The 23,171-nt window shown below is 39.7% G+C and overlaps 5 protein-coding genes across 5 annotated transcripts; all 5 read left to right on the top strand.

Annotated features, from left to right (window-relative positions):
• The first annotated feature begins 507 nt into the window (after window positions 1–507).
• On the top strand, window positions 508–1,151 carry LOC123278325 (keratin-associated protein 21-1-like). The gene has a single exon (XM_044751029.2). It carries the CDS (start codon window positions 559–561, stop codon window positions 847–849), a length of 291 nt encoding a protein of 96 aa, XP_044606964.1. The 5' UTR covers window positions 508–558; the 3' UTR covers window positions 850–1,151.
• Window positions 1,152–4,698: 3,547 nt separating this feature from the next.
• On the top strand, window positions 4,699–4,974 carry LOC123278328 (keratin-associated protein 21-1-like). The gene has a single exon (XM_044751032.2). The coding sequence runs from the start codon at window positions 4,699–4,701 to the stop codon at window positions 4,951–4,953; it is 255 nt and encodes an 84-aa protein (XP_044606967.1). The 3' UTR covers window positions 4,954–4,974.
• Window positions 4,975–8,733: 3,759 nt separating this feature from the next.
• On the top strand, window positions 8,734–9,347 carry LOC123278327 (keratin-associated protein 21-1-like). Its single transcript, XM_044751031.2, has one exon. The coding sequence runs from the start codon at window positions 8,787–8,789 to the stop codon at window positions 9,033–9,035; it is 249 nt and encodes an 82-aa protein (XP_044606966.2). The 5' UTR covers window positions 8,734–8,786; the 3' UTR covers window positions 9,036–9,347.
• Window positions 9,348–12,537: 3,190 nt separating this feature from the next.
• On the top strand, window positions 12,538–13,198 carry LOC106847093 (keratin-associated protein 21-1-like). The gene has a single exon (XM_014866228.3). It carries the CDS (start codon window positions 12,592–12,594, stop codon window positions 12,898–12,900), a length of 309 nt encoding a protein of 102 aa, XP_014721714.3. The 5' UTR covers window positions 12,538–12,591; the 3' UTR covers window positions 12,901–13,198.
• A 6,201-nt stretch (window positions 13,199–19,399) lies between these two features.
• On the top strand, window positions 19,400–19,985 carry LOC106847099 (keratin-associated protein 21-1-like). Its single transcript, XM_014866241.3, has one exon. The coding sequence runs from the start codon at window positions 19,451–19,453 to the stop codon at window positions 19,691–19,693; it is 243 nt and encodes an 80-aa protein (XP_014721727.2). The 5' UTR covers window positions 19,400–19,450; the 3' UTR covers window positions 19,694–19,985.
• The last annotated feature ends 3,186 nt before the right edge of the window (window positions 19,986–23,171 follow it).

Genomic DNA, 23,171 nt, shown 5'->3' with positions numbered 1-23,171 from the left:
TGAAAAATATATTTTTTCCATTAATTCTTTGCTTATCCCAAGCCATTTTTAGCATATGAGAAGGCTATGTTGCAGCGGAGTGCTGAGTTGCATTGCACATGGAATTTTGCAATTGAGGTAATATATGGACAGTATTGAGGTTATACACATATAATATATATATAAAATATAACTATATATATTGGACCTGAGATATATATATATATATCAAATGCTAATTACAGGTATCTGTATCAGGTTTTGATAATGGGTACCAGTTTTACTTTTGGGCACATGATACTATTGAGACAATTCTTTGGCAGGGAAAATTTAAATGATGTTCTTTAAATAAAACTAGAGTTTTCAAAATAATGAGCTCATTTTCAGCAAACCGTTATTGAATGTTAACAGTGACTGGCTCATAAAAGAGTTTTTAATATATTTTTTGAGTAAGTCAGAGTATGCTCTGGTATGCTCTGCCAATTACTGACAGTATATAAAGGTCCCGGAGAAGTTGAAGACACAGACACTTCAGAAACCTCCTCTTGCAACCCGTCTAAATTCTCTTCTCCTGACAACATGTGTTGCAACTACTATGGCAACTCCTGTGGCTATGGCTGCAGATATGACTATGGCTGTGGGTTTGGCCCCCATTATGGCTGCAGTTATGGGACCGGCTATGGCTGTGGCTATGGCTGTGGCTATGGCCCCCATTATGGCTGCAGTTATGGGACTGGATATGGCTGTGGTTATGGAACCAGATATGGCTGTGGTTATGGCTCCAGCTATGGCTGTGGATACGGCTCTGGCTCTGGCTACTGTGGGTACAGGCCATTTTGCTATAGAAGATATTATTCTTCTTGCTGCTAGAACATCCCTATCCAAACCTTGTTTGCTTCTGAGATGACATGTCTAAAGATAATGTTCACCCAGGGATCTGTACCCCATGATTTCTAGATTCAAGAAATTACATGCTTTGCAGAGGCTTTGACCTCCAACTACCCGTTTTTAGAACGGTATCTTAGTGGTCCGAGGCTCTGAGGTGTCATCTGACTATTTTCCAAATGTTAGCCTTCACTCCCTTAATCCGAAATTCTCCGTTATGACTGTGTTGATGATCCTAACATCCTACAGTGTGGCAAATCATTTATTCTCAATAAAAATGATGCTTTGTTTCTAACAAATCTCTGTGTACTTTCTTGTGAATTACTTCTTTTTTGAGGTGTTATGGCTCCTCTTGAAAACTGGGTTGACAACGTGTTGCCTAAACCTTGGGATCTTCTTTGATATAATACAAGCATTTCTTCTTATACCTGCATCATAAACAACGCCTCCTTCATCTGTTTCTCATATTCCACATGCTCAGATACCCACATACTCAGGCAAAACTCACACAGGATTTCAGAACCGTGCCTTGGAAATCATACTGGAGTCTAGAATGGAGCTGGAGGGGAAAGGAGCGGAGGATTGACACCTATTCAGGAGGTCATGACAAAAATCCCAAGGAGAAGCGATGTGGCCTGAGTGCTTAAAGTAGTAATACAATGCAAGAGAAAGTTTCCAGGGTCAAAGAGAAATTACAAGCAGACTCAGGTGTTAAGCATGAAGAATACAAACCTAAAGAAAGGAAAAGTTAGAAGAATAGTCTTCTATCATATCATCTGTATTTGATGGAAATACGTGTGGATTTGCATATACTGAGGTAGTGGAAATTGATGTGAGCCACTTAACCGACAAGTACTTTTGACTCTTTTGGAAAGGGAACCATTCTAGACACTGAAGGCACAGTAGGAAAATTATTGACAAATTTCCTCCTCTCAGAGTGTTTACATTGTGGTAGGTGAAGATAAAAAAAAGCCAAGTAAGAATTAAGATAAATTCAGACAAATTGCTGCGGAGGAAATAAAACAGCCTAAGGGAAAGAGAGTAGGGGTTGAAGTTTTAGAGAGAGAGTTCAGGAAGGTGTTTTGAGGTTGTGACAAATGAGCTGATACCAGTTGCAAAGAAGACCAGCGAGGACATCAGCAGCATAAACAGGGAAGAGAAGTTCATTAGCTTTCAAGTATGATCAGGTGGTGCCACATTTTCCAGTGGAAAGGAGCAAGGTCTAGGGGTCAGCCTGGTTGCACAGCGGTTAAGTTCTCACGTTCCCCTTTGGCAGCCTGGGGTTTGCTGGTGCGGATCCCAGGCATGGACCTAGGCACCGCTTATCAAACCATGCTGTGGCAGGTGTCCCACATATAACATAGAAGAAGATGGGCACGGATGTTAGCTCAGGCCCAGTTTTCCTCAGCAAAAAGAGGAGGATTGGTGGCAAATGTTAGCTCAGTGCTAATCTTCCTCAAAACAAAACAAAACAAAACAAAACAGCGAGGTCTAGTGCCTTAATGGGGCTCTCTTTGGCTGGGGAAGACATAAGGATGGAATTAAATATTCCAGTCAATTTTCTGAGTTGGAGAGCCTGCAACTTTCTTGGGTTCTGACTTTAGTGTCCTTTCCTTTTCTGAACTTCCAGAACTCTAACACTTAGATCCTACCACAGAAAAAGCCTTTCAGACTAAGTTCTAACCAGCAATGATAAATGTGTCACTGTCTTAGCTTCATGACAGGGGTCGTGGTACACAGTCTGACCCTGAGGTCCCTGGAGCTAGAAGACCCCACAAAGTGGCCAATTCTAAGGAAGATGGCCCTGTCATCAAAGTGAGCCCTGAAGTGAGGCTATTCCCAGGATACAATTTGTCTAACTGGTGAAGAAACAGGGGTTCTTTCAAGGGCAGGACAGTGTTCACAGCTGGAACTTTCGTAAGTCAGATCTGAGGACTGACTGTGGTCTGAGTAACTCTGAGGTTAGCCTTACAAACAGGGGAAGGGAATTCTTATCATCACAGCTCTTTAAAAATCTAATTTATTGTTTCATTATGTTTCTTGTCATAAAAGGCATTCTGAGAAATGTAAGAATATTATTTATTAGGCATGTATAAGATAGCATGCATGCAGTAAAGTGTCTATCATTTATTAGGCATGTGCAAGATAATTTATATATAAGAAAATGGTCTTCACAAACTAACGCCTAACATATCTTCAAAATCTGACAAGTGGTGACTCTCTTAGTCAAAGAAAATTTGAGACTTTCAGTTTGAATGAAATGAGAAAATGTTGGTAATCTATCTAGATATCTTATAGCTTATAAATGGCACACCAACATTTAAACATATTTTTATTTAATCCATCTATATTTTATCGGCAAAATAGTGATTGTAAATCATGTGCCAGGCACTGAACTCAGAGCTGGTTATTCGGAGATGCACAAAATAAAGACTGTTTCCACTGTTATGGATCAGTATCTAGAGATCTGAATTGAAAAGTAGTAGAAATAATGCAATAAGATAAAATACTTATTCAATAATCCAGGAGTATTGGGGCCTGAAAGTGGGTATTGGTAGTAGTATTAAACAGTAAAGTGTCTATGCCAGGGAATTTGTAGGAACAGAATTTATAGTTTTGAATTTCAGGGAGGATGGAAAAAGAGAGAAAACAAAGGGAAAAAGAATTGGAATGGAGATGTGTTTTCTGTATGCTTATTGTTAAGGATGAAACATAACTGTGATCAGATTAGATGAGTGACCAATATCAGAAGAAAATAGGTAGGAAGATTAACTGTCTGCTAAGGAAATTGCTGAGAAAATGAAATTGACAGGTTTGTAAATCTCTATTAAAGCATTTAATAAAGTAGTGTATTGCCGCTCATTCCTTTGTAGTTGAAATTCAAGTATCTAGTAGAAGGAATGATCATCCTGAGTTTATAGTCCCTTCCAACATGGACTCATAGTTGTTACAGTAAAAAAAAAAATTAGGTTTGGAGTCAGCCTGATTCTGAAAATGGTGATTTAAGTAAAACCTAGAGAATTAAGATAAGCAAAAAAAAATCCCCCCCCACTAGATAAACAAACAAACAAAAACACTTTCTTTGACTGCACATTTGGTGATGGAAAGGTCGGAGGTTTGGGATAGAATGAGAGGAAAGGGCATGTTTGGATTGAGACACCTATAGATAGAAGAGCTTATTTATAGAGGCAGAGCTATAAGCCAAGGTTTCCAGATGTCAGTGCTATGACATTTGACCAAGATGTTTCCTGGTTGTTGGGAGCTGTTCTGTGCCTTAGAGAATTAGCATCATCCCTGTTTTCTACCACAAGAAGCTAGTAGGTATCAGACAGTAGGTAGCTGAGTGGGAGAAGCCTGGCAAGAAGTTGCAATGATTCAAGAAAGGAGATGGGAATACTTCCTTCCCTATGGGGAAAGGTAGACATTTTGGGAAAGAATAGAGAGCAAAAGGGCAAAATTTTCCTACAATCTGCCCAAAACCTAGTTGTGTGAGGTAGCTATTTAATAATAGGAGGGTTTGAAAATGGGTATCAGTTTTACTTTCAGGCACATGATTCTATTGAGACAATTCTTTGGCAGAGTAAATGTAAACGATGCTCTTTAAATGAAACTGGAGTCTCCAAAATAATGAGCTCATTTTAAGCAAACCATTGTTAATGATTGTCGACAGCAACTGGCACATACGAGTTGTTTACATATTTTGTGGCTAAGTCAGGGATGAATGGTATGCTCTGCCAATTACTGACAGTATGTAAAGGTCCTGGAAAAGCGGAAGATACACATACTTCAGAAACCTCCTCTTGCAACCCGCCTGAATTCTCTTCTCCTGACAACATGTGTTGCAACTACTATGGCAACTCCTGTGGCTATGGCTGCAGATATGGCTATGGCTGTGGATTTGGCCCCCATTATGGCTGTGGGTATGGCTCTGGTTATGGCTGTGGCTATGGGCCCCGTTACGGCTGTGGCTATGGAACTGGATACTGCCATGGATATGGTTCCTACTATGGCTGTGGATATGGCTCTGGCTCTGGCTACTGTGGCTACAGGCCATTTTGCTATAGAAGATGTTACTCTTCTTGCTGCTAGAACATCCCTATCAAAGGCTCATTTGCTCCTGAAATGGCGTATCTAAAGATAATGCTGATTCATGGATCTGGACTCCACGATTTCTAAACCCAAGAAATTACAACTTGAAAAAGGCTTTGACCTCCAATTACCCATTTTTAGAATGGCATCATTGTGGCCTGAGCCTCTGAGGTGTCGTCTGACTATTCTCCAAATATTAGCATTACGTCCTTAGTCTCGGGTTCTCTGTTATGACTGTGTTGATGATCCTAACATCCTACAGTTGGCCAAATCACTTATTCTCAATAAAAATGGTTCTTTGTTTCTAAGAAATCTCTGTATCCTTGCCTGTCAATTACTCCTTTTATGAGACGTTATGGCCTCTCTTGAAATTTGGCTAAAAATAGCTTGCCTGAATTTGGATTTTTCTTTGATACAGTACAAGCATTTCTTCTTATACCTGCATCATAAATGATGTCTTCTTCACCTATTTCTCATATTCCACTTGCTCAGACTCTCACTTACCCAAGAACACTCATACAGTATTTCAGAATTGTGCTGAAATCGCATTGCGTCTAGGTGGGGCACAAGGGGAAAGAAGAGAAGTAATGACATATCCTCAAGAGAGTAAGTCAAAAGTCCCAGAGAGAAAAGGTGTGGCCTGAAAGCTTAGGGGATTAATGGAAGGGAGAACATTTTTCCAGGGTTATTGAGAAATTAAAGCAAACTCAGGTGTTAAGCACATGAAGAATAAAAACTTAAGGAAAGAATGTTAGAATAGTAGTATTCTACATGTCATCTGCATTAAATGGAAGTTCAAATACATATGCATATATTGAGGTTTTGGAAACTGATTTGAATCACTTAATTGATAAATATTTTGGAAAGGAAATCATCCCTGATACTGAAGACACAGTAGGAAAATTATACGCATCTTTCCTGCTCTCAGCATTTACATTCTAGTAGATGAAGTTAAAAAAAAAAACACACACACAGTAAAGGGGCTGGCCCGTGGCCAAGTTCACGCGTGCTGCTTCGGCGGCCCAGGGTCTCGCTGGTTTGGATCCTGGACCCGGACATGGCACTGCTCATCAGGCCACACTGAGGCGGCATCAACATGCCACAACTAGAAGGACCCACAACTGAAATATGCAACTATGTACTGGGGGGATTTGGGGAGAAAAAACAGAAAAAAAAAGAAGATTGGTAACAGTTAGCTCAGGTGCCAATCTTTAAAAAAAAAGACAAAAACCCAGAAAAGTATAATAAAGATGAATTTAGACAGCTAATTGCTACAGAGGGAATAAAACAGCAAAATGAAAAAGAGAGTAAGGGTTGAAGTACTAAAGAGAGAGTTTAGGGAGGTATTCTGAGGTTGTGACAAATGAGCTGATGCCAGTTGCAAAGAAGACTAGAGAGGACAGTAGAGAGTGTAAAAGCAAAAGAGAAGTTCATTAGGTTTCAAGTATGATCAGGTGTTGCCACATTTTCTGGTGGAAAAGAGCAAGATCTAGTGCCTTAATGGGGCTCTCTTTGGCTGGGGAAGACATAAGAATGGAATTTAAAATTCCAGTCAATATTCCCAATTAGAGAGCCTACGACTTTGTTGGTTCTGACTTTAGTGTCCTTTCCTTTTCTGAACTTCCAGAACTCTAACATTTAGATCCTACCACAGAAAAAGCCCTTCAGACTCAGTTGTAACCAGCAGTGATAAATGTGTCACTGTCTCATCTCTATAACAGGGGTCACGGCAAAAACTCTGACTCTGAGGTCCTTGGAGCTAGGAGACCCCACAAAATGGCCAAATCCAACAGAGATGGACCTGCCATCAAGGTGAGCCTGCAATGAAGCTATTCCCAGGATATAATTTGTCCAACTGATGAAGAAACAGGGGTTCTTTCAAGGGCAGGACAGTTTTCACAGCTTGAACATTCGTTAAGTCAGATCTGAGGACTGACCATGCTCTGGGTAACTCTGAGGTTAGCTTTACAAACAGGAGGAAGGGAGTTCTAATACTTACAGTTCCTTAGAAATCTAACTTATTATTTCATTGTCTTTTTTAATTATGGAAAGCATTCTGCAAAATGGAAGGATATCACTTACTAGGCATGTGTAAGATAATTTGTGTATTCAGTAAAGAGTCTATCATTTATTAAGATAATTTTTTTATCTAGAAAAGGGTCCTGACAAACTTACACTTAACACCTCCTCCAAGTCTGAAATCTTGTCACTCTCTTAGTCAAAGAAAATTTGAGAGTTTCAGTTTGAGTGGAAAGAGAAGATGGCTGCAGTATATCTAAATATCTTATAGCTTATAAGTGTCACACAAACAGCTGAACGTGTATTTGATTTAATCCATCTATTTTTTATTGGCAAATATTGATCAAGTGTCAACTATGTACCAGGCACTGAACTCAGAGCAGGTTATTCAGGGTTGCACAAAATAGACACACTGCCACCATTATGGAGCAGTATCCAGAGATCTGAATGGAAAAGTATTTGAAATATTGCAATAAAGGTTGAATACTTTTTCAACAATCCAGGAGTATTGTGGCCTAAAAGTGGGTGTTGGCAGCAGTATTAAAAAGTAGTGTCTATGCCAGGGAATTTGTGAATTAGAATTTATAGTTTAGAATTTCAAAGATGACAGAAAAGGAGACAAAACAAAGGAAAAGAAAAGTTGGGGTGGGGATATATTTTCTTCCTTTTTGCTATTAGGAATGAAACATCACAGATTGATCAGATTAGACCTGTGACCAATATAAAAAAAATAGGAAGATTTCTTAAGGAAGGAAAAATGTGTAATAATGAAATTTCTCAGAAAATGAAATCAGCAGGTTTGTGAAAATGCCTGTTGAAGGTACTTAATAAAGTAGTGGATTATCACCCATTCCTTTGTTGTTGAAATGTGACTATCCAGTAGAAAGAATGATCTTCCTGAGTTTCTACTCCCTTCCAACTTGGATTTCATAGTTGTTCCAGCAAGAAATATTTATTTTTGGAGTCCACTAGATTCTAAAAATGGTGATTTAAGTAAAACCTAGAGAAGCAAGATGAGCAAAAAGAATCCCCCCCAGAGAAATAAACAAGCAAAAAAAACTTTCTCTGACTGCACATTTAGTGATGGAGAGGTCGGAGGTTTGAGATAGAATGAGAGGAAAGGGGATCTTTGGATTTAGACACCTATGGACAGAAGAGCTTATTTATAGAGGCAGAGATATAAACCAAGATTTCTGATCTCAGTGCCATGACATTTTGGCCAAGATGTTTCTTGGTTGTTGAGGGCTGTTCTGTGCCCTGTAGAATTAGCATCATCCTTGTTTTCTACCACAAGAGATTAGTAGGCATCTGACAGCAGGTATCTCAGTTAGAGAAGCCTGGCAAGAAGTTGCAATGATTCATGAAAGGAGATGGGAATATTTCCTTCCCTATGGGCCAAAGTAGACATCTTAGGGTAGAGTAGCGAGCAAAAGAACAAGATTTCCTACAGCCCCCCACAAGATAGTTGTGTAATGTAGCTATTTAATAATAGGAGGGTTTGAAAATGGGTATCAGTTTTACATCTGGGCACATGATTCTATTGAGACAATCTTTGGCAGAGTAAATATACATGAGGCTCTTGAATTGAAAGTGGTGACTCCAAAATAATGACCTCATTTTAAGCAAACCATTGTTAATGATTGTCGACAGCAACTGGCAAATAAAAGGTGTTTACATATTTTGTGGCTAAGTCAGAGATGAATGGTATGCTCTGCCAATTACTGACAGTATATAAAGGGCCAGGAGAAGTAGAAGACACACACACTTCAGAAACCTCCTCTTGCAACCCGCCTGAATTCTCTTCTCCTGACAACATGTGTTGCAACTACTATGGCAACTCCTGTGGCTATGGCTGCACATATGGCTATGGCTGTGGGTTTGGCCCCCATTATGGCTGCAGTTATGGGACTGGCTATGGCTGTGGATACAGCCCCCTTTATGGCTGTGGTTATGGAACCAGATATGGCTGTGGTTATGGCTCCAGCTATGGCTGTGGGTACGGCTCTGGCTACTGTGGCTACAGGCCACTTTGCTATAGAAGCTGTTATTCTTCTTGCTGCTAGAACATCACTATCCAAGCCTCATTTGCTCCTGAAATGGCGTATCTAAGGATAATGCTGATTGAAGGATGTGGACCCCATGATTCCTATACCCAAAAAATTATAACTTGACAGAGTTTTTGACCTCCAATACCCATTTTCAGAATGGCATCATTGTGGCCTGAGGTCCTGAGGTATCATCTGACTATTTTCCAAATATTAGCATTACTTCCTTAGACTCGGGTTCTCTGTTACGACTGTGTTGATGATCCTAACATCCTACAATGGGCCAAATCGCTTATTTTCAATAAAAATGGTTCTTTGTTTCTAAGAAATCTCTGTATACTTGTTTGTCAACTCGTTTTTTGAAATGATATGGCCTGTCTGGAAATTTGTCTAAAAATAGCTTGCCTGAATTTGGATTTTTCTTCAGCATAGTACAAGCATTTCTTCTTATCCCTGCATCATAAATGATGTCTTCTTCACCTAATCCTCATATTCCATATGCTCAGACCTTTCCTTACCCAGGAACACTCACACAGTACTGCAGAGTGGTGCTGTGAAATTGCATTGTTTCTAGAAGGCAGCAGGAGGGGAAAGAAGAGAAGGGATGACACATCTTCAATAGGTCAGAACAACAGTTCTGGAGAGAGACTATGTGGCCTCTGAGCTTAAAGGATTAATGGAATGAAAAAGATCATTTCTAGCGTTATTGAGAAATTAGAAGCAGACTCATTGTTAAGCACACGAGGAATAAAAACTTAAAGAATGAATAAGTTAGAAGAATAATATTCTATCACATCATCTTCATTTCAAGGAAGTAAAAATAGATTTGCATATATTGAGGTTGTGGAGGTTGGTTTAAGTGGTTAATTGACAAATATTTTTCACATGAAACCATCCCCGACACTGAAGACACAGTAGGAAAATTATAGACATATGACCTGCTCTCAGAGTGTTTACATTCTAGTAGATGAAGTTAAAAAATAAAGAATACTTAAGATGAATTCAGACAGATAATTACCTCAGAGGGAATGAAACAGTTTAATGAGAAAGAAAGTAAGAGTTAAAGTATTAGAGAGAGTTCAGGGAAGTATTTTGAGGTTGTGACAAATGAGCTGATGCCAGTTGCAAAGAAGACTAGAGAGGACGGTAGCAAGTGTTAAGGGGGGAGAGAATTTTATTAGGTTTCAAGCACGATCAGATGTTGCCACATTTTCCAGTGGAAAAGAGCAAAGTCTAGTGCCTTAATGGGGCTCTCTTTGGCTGGGGAAGACATAAGAATGGAATTTAAAATTCCAGTCAATGTTCTCAGTTAGAGGGTCTATGACTTTTTTGGTACTGACTTTAGTGCCCTTTCCTTTTCTGAACTTCCAGAACTCTAACATTTAGATCCTACCACAGAAAAAGCCCTTCAGACTCAGCTGTAACCAGCGATGACAAATGTGTCACTGTCTCATTTCCAAGACAGGGTCACTGCACAAACTCTGACTCTGAGGTCCTTGGAGCTAGGAGACCCCACAAAATGACCAAATCCAACAGAGATGGCCCTGCCATCAAAGTGAGCCTGCAATGAAGCTATTCACAAGATATAATTTGTCCAACTGATGAAGAAACAGGAGTTCTTTCAAATGCAGGACAGTTTTCACAGCTTGAACATTCGTTAAGTCAGATCTGAGGACTGACTGTGCTCTGGGTAACTCTGAGGTTAGCTTTACAAACAGGGGAAGGGAATTCTTATCATCACAGCTCTTTAAAAATCTAACTTATTGTTTCATTATGTTTTTTTATTATGGAAAGCATTCAGCCAAATGGAAGAATATCGGTAGGCTTGTGTAAGATAATTTATGTATCCAGTAAAGAGCCTATCATTTACTAAGATAATTTATTTATCTAGAAAAGGGTCCTGACAAACTTTCACTTAACACTTCCCCCAAGTCTGAAATCTTGTCACTCTCTTAGTCAAAGGGAACTTGAGAGTTTAACTTTAAGTTAAAAGAGAAGATGGCAGTAATATATCTAAATATCTTATAGCTTATAAGTGGCACACCAACAGCTGAATGTGTATTTGATTTAACCCATCTATTTTTTATTGGCAAATATTGATCAAGTGTCAACTATGTACCAGGCACTGAACTCAGAGCAGGTAATTCAGAGCTGCACAAAATAGACACACCGCCACCATTATGGAGCAGTATCCAGAGACCTGAATGGAAAAGTATTAGAAATAATGGAATAAAAGTTGAATACTTTTTCAACAATCCAGGAGTATTGTGGCCTAAAAGTGGGTGTTGGCAGCAGTATTAAAAAGTAAAGTGTCTATGCCAGGGAATTTGTGAATTAGAATTTATAGTTTAGAATTTCAAAGATGACAGAAAAGGAGACAAAACAAAGGAAAATAAAAGTTGGGGTGGGGATATATTTTCTTCCTTTTTGCTATTAGGAATGAAACATCACAGATTGATCAGATTAGACCTGTGACCAATATAAAAAAAATAGGAAGATTTCTTAAGGAAGGAAAAATGTGTAATAATGAAATTTCCCAGTAAATGAAATCAGCAGGTTTGTGAAAATGCCTGTTGAAGGTACTTAATAAAGTAGTGGATTATCACCCATTCCTTTGTTGTTGAAATGTGACTATCCAGTAGAAAGAATGATCTTCCTGAGTTTCTACTCCCTTCCAACTTGGCTTTCATGGTTGTTTCAGGAAGAAATATTTATTTGTGGAGTCCACTGGACTCTGAAAATGGTGTTTTAAGTAAAACCTAGAGAAGCAAGATAAACAAAAGGAATCCCCCCAGACAAATAAACAAGCAAAAAAAATCTTTCTCTGACTGCACATTTAGTGATGGAGAGGTCGGAGGTTTGGGATAGAATGAGAGGAAAGGGCATGTCTGGATTAAGACACCTATGGGTAGAAGAGCTGATTTATAGAGGCAGAGATATAAACCAAGATTTCTGATCTCAGAGCCATCACATTTTGGCCAAGATGTTTCTAGGTTGTTGGGGGCTCTTCTGTGCCCTAGAGAATTAGCATCATCCTTGTTTTCTACCCCAAGGAACTAGTAGGTATCTGACAGTAGGTATGTGAGTGGGACAAGTCTGGAAAGAAGTTGCAATGATTCAAGAAAGGAGATGGGAGTATTTCCTTCCCTATGGGCCAAGGCAGACATTTTAGGAAAGAGTAGCGACAAAAAGGACAAAATTTTCCTACAACCCCTCAAAACGTAGTTGTGTAAGGTAGCTATTTGATGACAGGAGATTTTGAAAATCGGTATCAGTTTTACATCTGGGCACATGATTCTATTGAGACAATCTTTGGCAGGGTAAATGTAAAGGATGCTCTTGAATTGAAAGTGGTGACTCCAAAATAATGACCTCATTTTAAGCAAACCGTTGTTAACGATTGTCAACAGTGACTGGCACATATGAGTTGTTTACATATTTTGTGGCTAAGTCAGGGATGAATGGTATGCTCTGCCAATTACTGACAGTATATAAAGGGCCAGGAGAAGTAGAAGACACACACACTTCAGAAACCTCCTCTTCCAACCCGCCTGAATTCTCTTCTCCTGACAACATGTGTTGCAACTACTATGGCAACTCCTGTGGCTATGGCTGCACATATGGCTATGGCTGTGGGTTTGGCCCCCATTATGGCTGCAGTTATGGGACTGGCTATGGCTGTGGATACAGCCCCCTTTATGGCTGTGGTTATGGAACCAGATATGGCTGCGGATATGGCTGTGGATATAGCCCCCGTTATGGCTGCAGTTATGGAACTGGATATGGCTGTGGTTATGGCTCCAGCTATGGCTGTGGGTACGGCTCTGGCTACTGTGGCTACAGGCCATTTTGCTATAGAAGATGTTACTCTTCTTGCTGCTAGAACATCACTATCCAAGCCTCATTTGCTCCTGAAATGGCGTATCTAAGGATAATGCTGATTGAAGGATGTGGACCCCATGATTCCTATACCCAAGAAATTATAACTTGACAGAGTTTTTGACCTCCAATACCCATTTTCAGAATGGCATCATTGTGGCCTGAGGTCCTGAGGTATCATCTGACTATTTTCCAAATATTAGCATTACTTCCTTAGTCTGGGGTCTCTCTTATGACTGTGTTGATGATCCTAACATCCTACAGTGGGCCAAATCGCTTATTCTCAATAAACATGGTTCTTTGTTTTTAAGAAATCTCCGTGTTCTTGTTTGTCAATTCTTCCTTTTATGAAATGCTGTGGCCTCTCTTGAAATTTGTCTAAAAATAGTTTGCCTGAACTTGGGTTTTTCTTTGATATAGCACCAGCATTTCTTCTTATAAGTGCATCATAAATGATGTCTTCTTTGCCTATTCCTCATATTCTACATGCTGAGACCCTCACTCACCCAAGAACACTCATACAGTATTGCAGAATTCTGCTCTGAAGTCCCGTTGTGTCTAGAATGCAGTAGGAGGCAAAAGACGAGAAGGAATGACATATCCTCAAGAGGGTAAGTCAAAAGTCCCAGAGAGGAAAGGTGTGGCCTGAAAGCTTAAAGGATTAATGGAAGGGAAAACATTATTTCGAGGGTTATTGAGAAATTAAAGCAGACTCATGTGTTAAACACATGAGGAATAAAAGCTTAAGGAAAGAATAAGTTGGATGAATAATATTCTATCATGTCATCTGCATTTATCGGAAGTGCAAATAGATATGTGTATATTGAGGTTGTGGAAACTGATTTGAGTCACTTAATTGATAAATAATTTGAAAGGAAATCATGCCTGACATGGAAGACACAGTAGGAAAATTATAGATATCTTTCCTGCTCGCAGTGCTTACATTCTAGTAGATGAAGTTAAAAAAAAAAAACAAAAAAACAGTAAAAGGGCCTGAGCCATAATGGCGTGGTTAAGTTCAGGTGCTTTGCTTCTGCCACCCAGTGTTTCACCGGTTCAGATCCTGGGCACGGACATGGCACCACTCACTAGGCCACATGGAAACAGTGTCTCACATGGCACAACTAGAAGGACACACAACAAAATATACAACTATGTACTAGGAAGATTTGGGGAGAAAAAGCAGAACAAAAAAAGAAGATTGGCAAAAGTTGTTAACTCAGGTGCCAATCTTTAAAAAAAAAAACAGGGTCCGGCCTGGTGGCGCAGTGGTTGAGTTCTCAAGTCCCACTTCTCGGTGGCCTGGGGTTCGCTGGTTCTGATCCCGGGTGCGGACATGGCACTGCTTGGCAAAAGCCATGCTGTAGTAGGCATCCCACTTATAGAATGGAGGAAGATGGGCATGGATGTTAGCTCAGGGCCAGTCTTCCTCAGCAAAAAGAGGGAGATTGGCAGTAGTGAGCTGAGGGCTAATCTTCCTCAAAAGAAAAAAAAACATAAAAAGCAGCAAAGTATAATTAAGATGAATTCAGACAGATAATTGCCACAAAGAGAAGAAGACAGTTTAATGAGAAGAGAGTAAAGGTTGAAGTATTAGAGAGAGGGTTCAGGGAGGTATTTTGAGGTTGTGACAAATGAGCTGATGCCAGTTGCAAAGAAGACTAGAGAGGACAGTAGAGAGTGTAAAAGGAAAAGAGAAGTTCATTAGGTTTCAAGTATGATCAGGTGTCGCCACATTTTCCAGTGGAAAAGAGCAAGATCTAGTGCCTTACTGGGGCTCTCTTTGGCTGGGGAAGACATAAGAATGGAATTTAAAATTCCAGTCAATTTTCTGATTTGGAAAGCCTACTATTTTGTTGGTTCTGACTTTAGTGTCCTTTCCTTTTCTGAACTTCCAGAACTCTAGCATTTAGATCCTACCACAGAAAAAGCCTTTCAGACTAAGTTGTAACCAGCAGTGATAAATGTGTCACTATCTCATCTCTATAACAGGGGTCACTGCACAGACTCTGACTCTGAGGTCCTTGGAGCTAGGAGACCCCATAAAAAGGTCAATTCCAAGAAAGATGGCCCTGCCATCAAGGTGAGCCTGGAGTGAAGCTATTCCCAGGATATAATTTGTCCAACTGATGAAGAAACAGGGGTTCCTTCAAGGGCAGGACAGTGCCCACAGCTGGAATATTCTTAAGTTAGATCTGAGGACTGACTGTGCTCTGGGTAACTCTGAGGTTAGCCTTACCAACAGGGGAAGGGAATTCTAATTCTTACAGCTACTTGGAAATCTAGCTTATTGTTCATATGGTTCTTGTCATAGAAGGCATTCTGTAAAATGGGAGAATATCATTCACTATGCATGTGTAAGATAATTTGGGTATCCAGTAAAGAGTCTGTCATTTATTAAGATAATTTATTTATCTAGAAAAGGGTCATCACACACTTACACTTAACACTTCCTCAAAATCTGAAATGTTGTGACACTCTTAGTGAAAGAAAATTTGAGAGTTTCAGTTTGAGTGAAAAGAGAAGATGACAGTAATATATCTAAATATCTTATAGCTTATAAGTGGCACACAAACAGCTGAACTTGTATTTGATTTAATCCATCTATTTTTTATTGGCAAATATTGATCAAGTGTCGCTTATGTACCAGGCACTGAACTCAGAGCAGGTTATTCAGGCATACACAAAATAGACACACTGCCACCATTATGGAGCAGTATCCAGAGACCTAAATGGAAAAGTATTAGAAATAACACAATAAAGTTAAAACACTTTTACAACAATCCAGGAGTATTGTGGCTTAAAAGTGGATGTTGGTAGTAGTATTAAAAAGTAGAGTGTGTAGATCATGTCAAGATGGTGGTGTAGGCAGACTCTGAACTCATCTCCTTCCACAAGTACAATGAGGTTACAAGTATTTTTGGAAAAATTACCCTTTATAGAAAACTGAAAATTGGATAAAAAGAACCCCCACAACAAGGGACAGTCCTGACTAAGGTGGAGGAGGCAGAAATTCCTTCTGGAGAGGAAAAAAAAAGCCATCTTCAGGAGCAGTGGAGTTTCTCAGCCAGCCAGGTGGGAGCCACGCTATGATATGCAGCCCTCCCTGGAGGAGTGTGTTCCTGACCGGGGGCCCCTATACTGCTATAAGCATCCTTTAGACTCAGCACAACTGAGACGAAGGTCTTACTATATGACTTTTCTGGCTATTAACTGCAGCAGGGATACCCCCAGAAAAGCTATTTGATGAAAGCCTAAAAGACCCAAGTCTTAAAGGGCCCATGAACAAACTCCCCCGTCTCAACAACCTAAAATCACCGGAAAGAAGGCTGACAGTCCTTTGGTAAAAAGAGACTCACCTGGTAGGCTCTGGATGCATCTCGGTGAGAGGAGATACCTCTCGGGAGACTGAGACATTGGTCGTTGCCATTGTTGTCACCTAGTCCAGGCATGCTGACACAGACCCTGGAAGACATCTTTGAAGTTCTTCCCTTGGCCTATTAGCCCAGGGGTCTGGCACACCCACTAGACTGCAGATTTAATCTAGTTTAGTCAGGGCAGGCAGCATGCCCTAGGGACAAGCTCCACCCAACACCAAGCCTTCAGGCTACTTGTTGGCCTGGATTGACTGGGTGCCTTGATCCTCTACAGGCTAGTGAGTGTGCCTGCCTCTGTGGGACAGGGCCTATGTGAGGACCAGGTGAACTGTGGGGGGCATTGGTGGAGAGGTGGGGGCCTCTGCAGTGGGAAATCAGGGTATACACCATGGGGTTGGGAAGTGTGCATGGACCAGGACAGTGTTGATGGTGTGTGTGGTCCTGTGGGGGCAAAGGCTTATCAGTGGCAGAAGACCTGTGCTCCACAAATCACCATAGAAAGGATAAGCCCCACCTTCCAAAGCCTGAAACAATTGAGTGCTCCCATGCCTAGGGCCATCCCCACTCAGCTGCACTCCTAAAGAACTGACAACAGTCTTGTAGGCCTGAGACCTATAGCAACTGTAAGCCCCTGAGCCTAGCACCAGCTACACTGGGTACCTCCCAATTAACAGGAAAAATGCAACAGGAGTGTGCTCTTAGATCTTGTAGCCAATGGTGCTAAGGCTCCCCAAACCAGATTTACAAACAGCTGGTCAGAGAAAGAAAGACTAGACTCCCTGGGTACCTGCAGTGGGAACAACCCTGCCACAGCAGAAGGACACAAGTAGCCCACAAAGGGGTCACATCCAGATCATTTGGACTAGTGACAAGAGGAAATCACACTGCTGGGCCTCAAAAGGCATCTCTTACATAAGGCCACTTCTCCAAGATCAGGGGACATAGCCAACTCCTCTAATACATAGAAATAAGCACAGAGAAAGAGGCATAATGAGGAGGCAAAGGAATACATTCCAAGGAAGGGAACAGGACAAAACTCCAGGAAAATGACTAAATGAAACAGAAATAAGTGACCTACCTGACAAAGAGTTCAAACAAAATCTCATAAGGATGCTCACAGATATTGGGAGAAGACTGGATGAACACAGTGAGCTCATCACAAAGAATTGGAAAATATAAAAAAGAACCAATCAGAAATGAAGAATACAACACTGGAAATGAAAAATTCACTAAAGGGACTCAATAGCAGAGTAGAGGATACAGAATAATGGATCAGTGAGCTAGACAAAAGACTAGAGGAAATCACCCAGGCTCAACAGAAAAAAGAAAAAAGAATTAGACAGAATGAGAACAGTCTAAGGGAACTCCGGGACAATATCAAGTACACTAACATTCATATTATTGGTGTCCCAGAAGGAGAAGAGAGAAACAAAGGGGTGGAAAATCTGTTTGAAGAAATGATAGCTGAAAATTTTCCTAACCTAAGGAAAGAAATAGACATCCAAGTACAGGAAGCACAGAGAGCTCCAAGAAAGATGAGCCCAAAGAGGCCCACACCAAGACACATTATAATTAAAATGTTCACAATTAAAGATAAAGAGAGAATCCTAAAAGCAGCAAGACAAAGGCAACAAGTGACATACAAAGGAAAGTCCATAAGGCTATCAGCAGACTTCTCAGCCAAAACCCTACAGGCAAGAAGAGAATGGCATGATGTATTTAAAGTGCTAGAAGGAAAAAAACCTACAGCCAAGAATACTCTATCCATCAGGTTGTCATTCAGAACGGAAGGAGAGATAAAGAGCTTCCCAGACAAGCAAAAATTAAAGGAGTCTATCACCAAGAAACCAGTTTACAAGAAATGCTGCAGGGACTTATTTAAGTGGGAAAGCAATGACCACAAATACGGATAAAAAAATTCTCAAAATAACCCCCCAAAAAACCAGGCAATAAAATCACTGGTAAAGGAAAAAATATAGTAAAGGTAGCAGATCAACCACAAGTGAAGATAATATGAAGGTTAAAAGACTAAAGAACTAAAGTCACCTATTTCAGTGATAAGAGGGTAATGGATAGACACACAAAAAACAAGAGATTAGATATGATTTCACAATCATCAAAGGTGGGAGGAGGGGAGTGAAAAAGTAGAGCTTTTAGAAAGAGGTCAAGCTAAAGAATCTATAAACTCAATATAGACTGCTCTATACATAGAATATTATATAGGATCCTCATGGTAATCACAAACTAGAAACCTATAATAAGTAAGCAAATAAGTAAGACTAAAGAAATCAAACATATTAGTAAAGAAAACCATCAAAACACAAAGGAAGAGAGCAAGAGAAAAAGAAAAGAACAGAGAAGAGCTACCAGAACACCCAGAAAAAAAGAAAGTAACAAAATGGCAATAAATACATATTTATCAATAGCTACTTTAAATGTTAATAGACTAAATGCTCCAATCAAAAGGCATAGGGCGGCCAATTGGATCAAAAAACAACACCCATATATATGCTGCATACAATAAACACGCTTCAGACCTAAAGACACTCACAAACTGATCACAGTGCCATGACACTATGGTCAAGATGTTTCTTGATTGTCGGGGGCTGTTCTGTGCCCTAGAGAATTAGTATCCTCCTTATTTTGTACCATAAGAAACTAGTAGGTATCTGACAGTAGGTATCTGAGTGGGACAAGTCTGGAAAGAAGTTGCAATGACTCAAGAATGGAGATGGGAGCATTTCCTTCCCTATGGGCAGAGGTAGACATTTTAGGAAAGAGTAGCGACAAAAAGGACAAAATGTTCCTGCAATCCTCCAAAACGTAGTCGTGTAAGGTAGCTATTTAATAATAGGAGGTTTTGAAAATGGGTATCAGTTTTACATCTGGGCACATGATTCTATTGAGACAATTCTTTGGCAGAGTAAATGTAAACGATGCTCTTTAAATGAAACTGGAGTCTCCAAAATAATGAGCTCATTTTAAGCAAACCATTGTTAATGATTGTCAACAGCAATTGGCACATACGAGTTGTTTACATATTCTGTGGCTAAGTTAGGGATGAATGGTACGCTCTGCCAATTACTGACAGTATATAAAGGGCCAGGAGAAGTAGAAGACACACACACTTCAGAAACCTCCTCTTGCAACCCGCCTGAATTCTCTTCTCCTGACAACATGTGTTGCAACTACTATGGCAACTCCTGTGGCTATGGCTGCAGATATGGCTATGGCTGTGGGTTTGGCCCCTATTATGGCTGTGGGTCTGACTGTGGCTATGGCCCCCATTATGGCTGTGGTTATGGAACCAGATATGGCCATGGATACGGTTCCTGCTATGGCTGTGGATATGGCTCTGGTTCTGGTTACTGTGGCCACAGGCCATTTTTCTACAGAAGATATTATTCTTCTTGCTGCTAGAACATCTCTATCCAAGCCTCATTTGTTCCTGAAATGGTGTATCTAAGGATAATGCTGATTCAACAATCTGGACCCCACAATTTCTATACCCCCAAATTACAACTTTACAGAGGCTTTGACCTCCAACTATCCATATTTAGAATAGTATTGTGGTCTGAAGTTCTGAGGTATCATCTATTTTCCAAACATTAGCATTACTTCCTTAGTCTCTGATTCTCTGATGTGACTATGTTGATGATCCTAATACCCCACAATGGGCCAAATCACTTATTCTCAATAAAAGTGGTTCTTTCTTTCTAAGAAATCTCTGTGTGCTTGCTTGTCAATAACTCCTTTTTTGAAATGATATGGCTTCTCTGGAAATTTGGCTAAAAATAGCTTGCCTGAATTGGGATTTTACTTTGGCATAGTACAAGCATTTCTTCTTATACCTGCATGATAAATGGTATCTTCTTTACCTAATCCTCATATTCCACATGCTCAGACATCCTCTTACCCAAGAACACTCACACAGTATTGCAGAATTGTGCTTTAGAAATCGCATTGTGTCTAGACGGAGCACAACAGAAAAGAAGAGAAGGGATGACACATCTTCAGGAGGTCAAGGCAAAAGTCCTAGAGAGAGATAATGTGGCTTCTGAGCTTAAAGGATTAATGGAATGAAAAAGATTGCTTCCAGGGTTATTTGGAAATTAGAAGTAGACTCAGTGTTAAGCAAATGAGGAAGAAAAACAAAGAAAGAATAAGTTAGAAGAATAATATTCTGTCACCTCATCTTCATTTGATGGAAGTGCAAATAGATTTGCATATATAGAGGTTGTGGAAGTTGATTTAACTTGTTAATTGACAAATATTTTTGACATGAAACCATCCCTCACACCAAAGACACAGTGGGAAAATTATAGATATCTGACCTGCTCTCAGAGTGTTTACATTCTAGTAGATGAAGTTAAAAAAAAAGTAAAGAATAATTAAAATGAATTCTGACAGATAACTTCCACAGAGGGAATAAAACAACTTAATGAGAAAGAAAGGGTTAAAGGATTAGAGAAATAGTTCAGGGAGGAATTTGAGGTTGTGACAAACGAGTTGATTCCAGTTGGATGAAGACTAGAGAGGACAGTAGCAAGTGTAAAGGGAAAAGAGAATTTTATGAGGTTTCAAGTATAATCTGGTGTTGCCACATTTTCCAGTGGAAAAGAGCAAAGTCTAGTGCCTTAATGGGGCTCTCTTTGGCTAGGGAAGACATAAGAATGGAATTAAAAATTACAGTCAATTTGCTGGGTTGGAGAGCCTACTACTTTGTTTGGTTCTGACTTTAGTGTCCTTTCGTTTTCTGAACTTCCAGAACTCTAGCATTTAGATCGTACCACAGAAAAAGCCTTTCAGACTAAGTTGTAACCAGCAGTGATAAATGTGTCACTGTCTCATCTCTATGACAGGGGTCACTGCACAAACTCTGACTCTGAGGTCCTTGGAGCTGGGAGACCCCACAAAATGGACAATTCCAAGAAAGATGTCCCTGCCATCAAGGCGAGCCTGGAGTGAGGCTATTCCCAGGATATAATTTGTCCAACTGGTGAAGAAAGAGGGGTTGTTTCAAGGGCAGGACAGTTTTCACAGCTGGAACATTTGTAAGTCAGATCTGAGGACTGAGTGTGCTCTGAGTAACTCTGAGGTTAGCATTACAAACAGGGGAAGGGAATTCTAATGCTTACAGCTCCTTAAAAATCTAACTTATTATTTCATTGTTTTTTTATTATGTAAAGCATTCTGCAAAATGGAAGAATATCACTTACTAGCATGTGTAAGATCATTTGTGTATCCAGTAAAGAGTCTATCATTTCTTAAGACAACTTAATTATCTCAAAATGGGTCCTCACAAACTTACACTTAACACCTCCTCAAAGTCTGAAATCTTGTCACTCTCTCAGAGAAAGAACATTTGAGAGTTTCAGTTTGAGTTAAAAGAGAAGATGGCAGTAATATATCTAAATATCTTATAGCTCATAAGTGGCAGACCAACAGCTGAATGTGTATTTGATTTTATGCACCATTTTCTATTGGCGAAATATTGATCTAGGGTCAACTATGTACCAGGCATTGAACTCAGAACAGGTTATTCAGGGCTGCAGAAAATAGACACACTGCCACCATTATGGAGCAGTATCCAGAGATCTGAATGGAAAAATAGTAGAAATAATGAAATCAAGATAGAATAGTTTTTCAACAATCCAGGAGTATTGTGGCCTAAAAGTGGGTGTTGAAAGTAGTATTAAAAAGTAAAGTGTGTATGCCAGGGAATTTGTGAAACAGAATTTATAGTTTTGACTTTCAAGGATGACAGAAAAGGAGACAAAGGAAAAGAAAAGTTGGTATGGGGATGTACTTTCTTAATATTTACTATTAGTAATGAAACATCACACAGTGATCAGATTAGACCTGTGATCAATATAAAGAAATAGGAAGATTCCTTAATGAAGGAAAAATGTGTAATAATGAAATTTCTCAGAAAATGAAATCAGCGGTTTTGTGAAAATGCCTGTTGAAGGTACTTAATAAAGTAGTGGATCACCACTCATTCATTTGTTGTGAAATTCCAGTATCCAGTAGAAAGAATGATCTTCCTGAGTTCCTACTCGCTTCTAAGTTGGATTTCATAGTTTTTACATAAGCAATATTTAGTTTTGGAGTCCACTGGATTCTGAAAAATGGTGATTTAAGTAAAACCTAGAGAAGCAAGATGAGCAAAAAGAATTCCCCCAGACAAACAAACAAAAAACACACTCTTTGCACATTTGGTGATGGAAAGTTCAGATGTTTGGGATAGAATGAGAGGAAAGGGCATGTTTGGATTGAGACACCTACAGGTAGAAGAGCTTATTTATAGAGGCAGAGCTATAAGCCAAGGTTTCTGATCTCAGTGCCATGATACTTTGGCCTAGATGTTTCTTGGTTGTTGGGGGCTGTTCTGTGCCTTAGAGAGTTAGCATCATCCTTGTTTTCTGCTACAAGAAACTAGTAGATATCTGACAGTAGGTATCTGAGTTTGAGAAGCCTGGCAAGATGTTGCAATGCTTCAAGAAAGGAGATGGGAGTATTTCTTTCCCTATGGGCCAAGGCAGACATTTTAGGAAAGAGTAGCGACCAAAAGGACAAAATTTTCCTATAACTCCCCACAACATAGTTGTGTGAGGTAGCTATTTAATAATAGAAGGGTTTGAAAATGGGTATCAGTTTTACATTTGGGCACATGATTCTATTGAGACAATTCTTTGGCAGAGTAAATGTAAATGATGCTCTTTAATTGAAACTGGAGACTCTAAAATAATGAGCTCATTTTAAGCAAACCATTGTTAATGATTGTCAACAGCAACTGGCACATACAAGTTGTTTACATATTTTGTGGCTAAGTCAGGGATGAATGGTACGCTCTGCCAATTACTGACAGTATATAAAGAGCCAGGAGAAGTAGAAG

The sequence above is a fragment of the Equus asinus genome, chromosome 18 (assembly GCF_041296235.1).
Source record: "Equus asinus isolate D_3611 breed Donkey chromosome 18, EquAss-T2T_v2, whole genome shotgun sequence".
NCBI lineage: Eukaryota > Metazoa > Chordata > Mammalia > Perissodactyla > Equidae > Equus > Equus asinus.
This window is presented reverse-complemented; position numbering and strand designations above follow the sequence as displayed.

Coding starts and splice junctions, on each gene's coding strand:
- LOC123278327 (XM_044751031.2), top strand. CDS start 8,787: ATGTGTTGCAACTACTATGGCAACTCCTGTGGCTATGGCTGCACATAT.
- LOC123278325 (XM_044751029.2), top strand. CDS start 559: ATGTGTTGCAACTACTATGGCAACTCCTGTGGCTATGGCTGCAGATAT.
- LOC106847099 (XM_014866241.3), top strand. CDS start 19,451: ATGTGTTGCAACTACTATGGCAACTCCTGTGGCTATGGCTGCAGATAT.
- LOC123278328 (XM_044751032.2), top strand. CDS start 4,699: ATGTGTTGCAACTACTATGGCAACTCCTGTGGCTATGGCTGCAGATAT.
- LOC106847093 (XM_014866228.3), top strand. CDS start 12,592: ATGTGTTGCAACTACTATGGCAACTCCTGTGGCTATGGCTGCACATAT.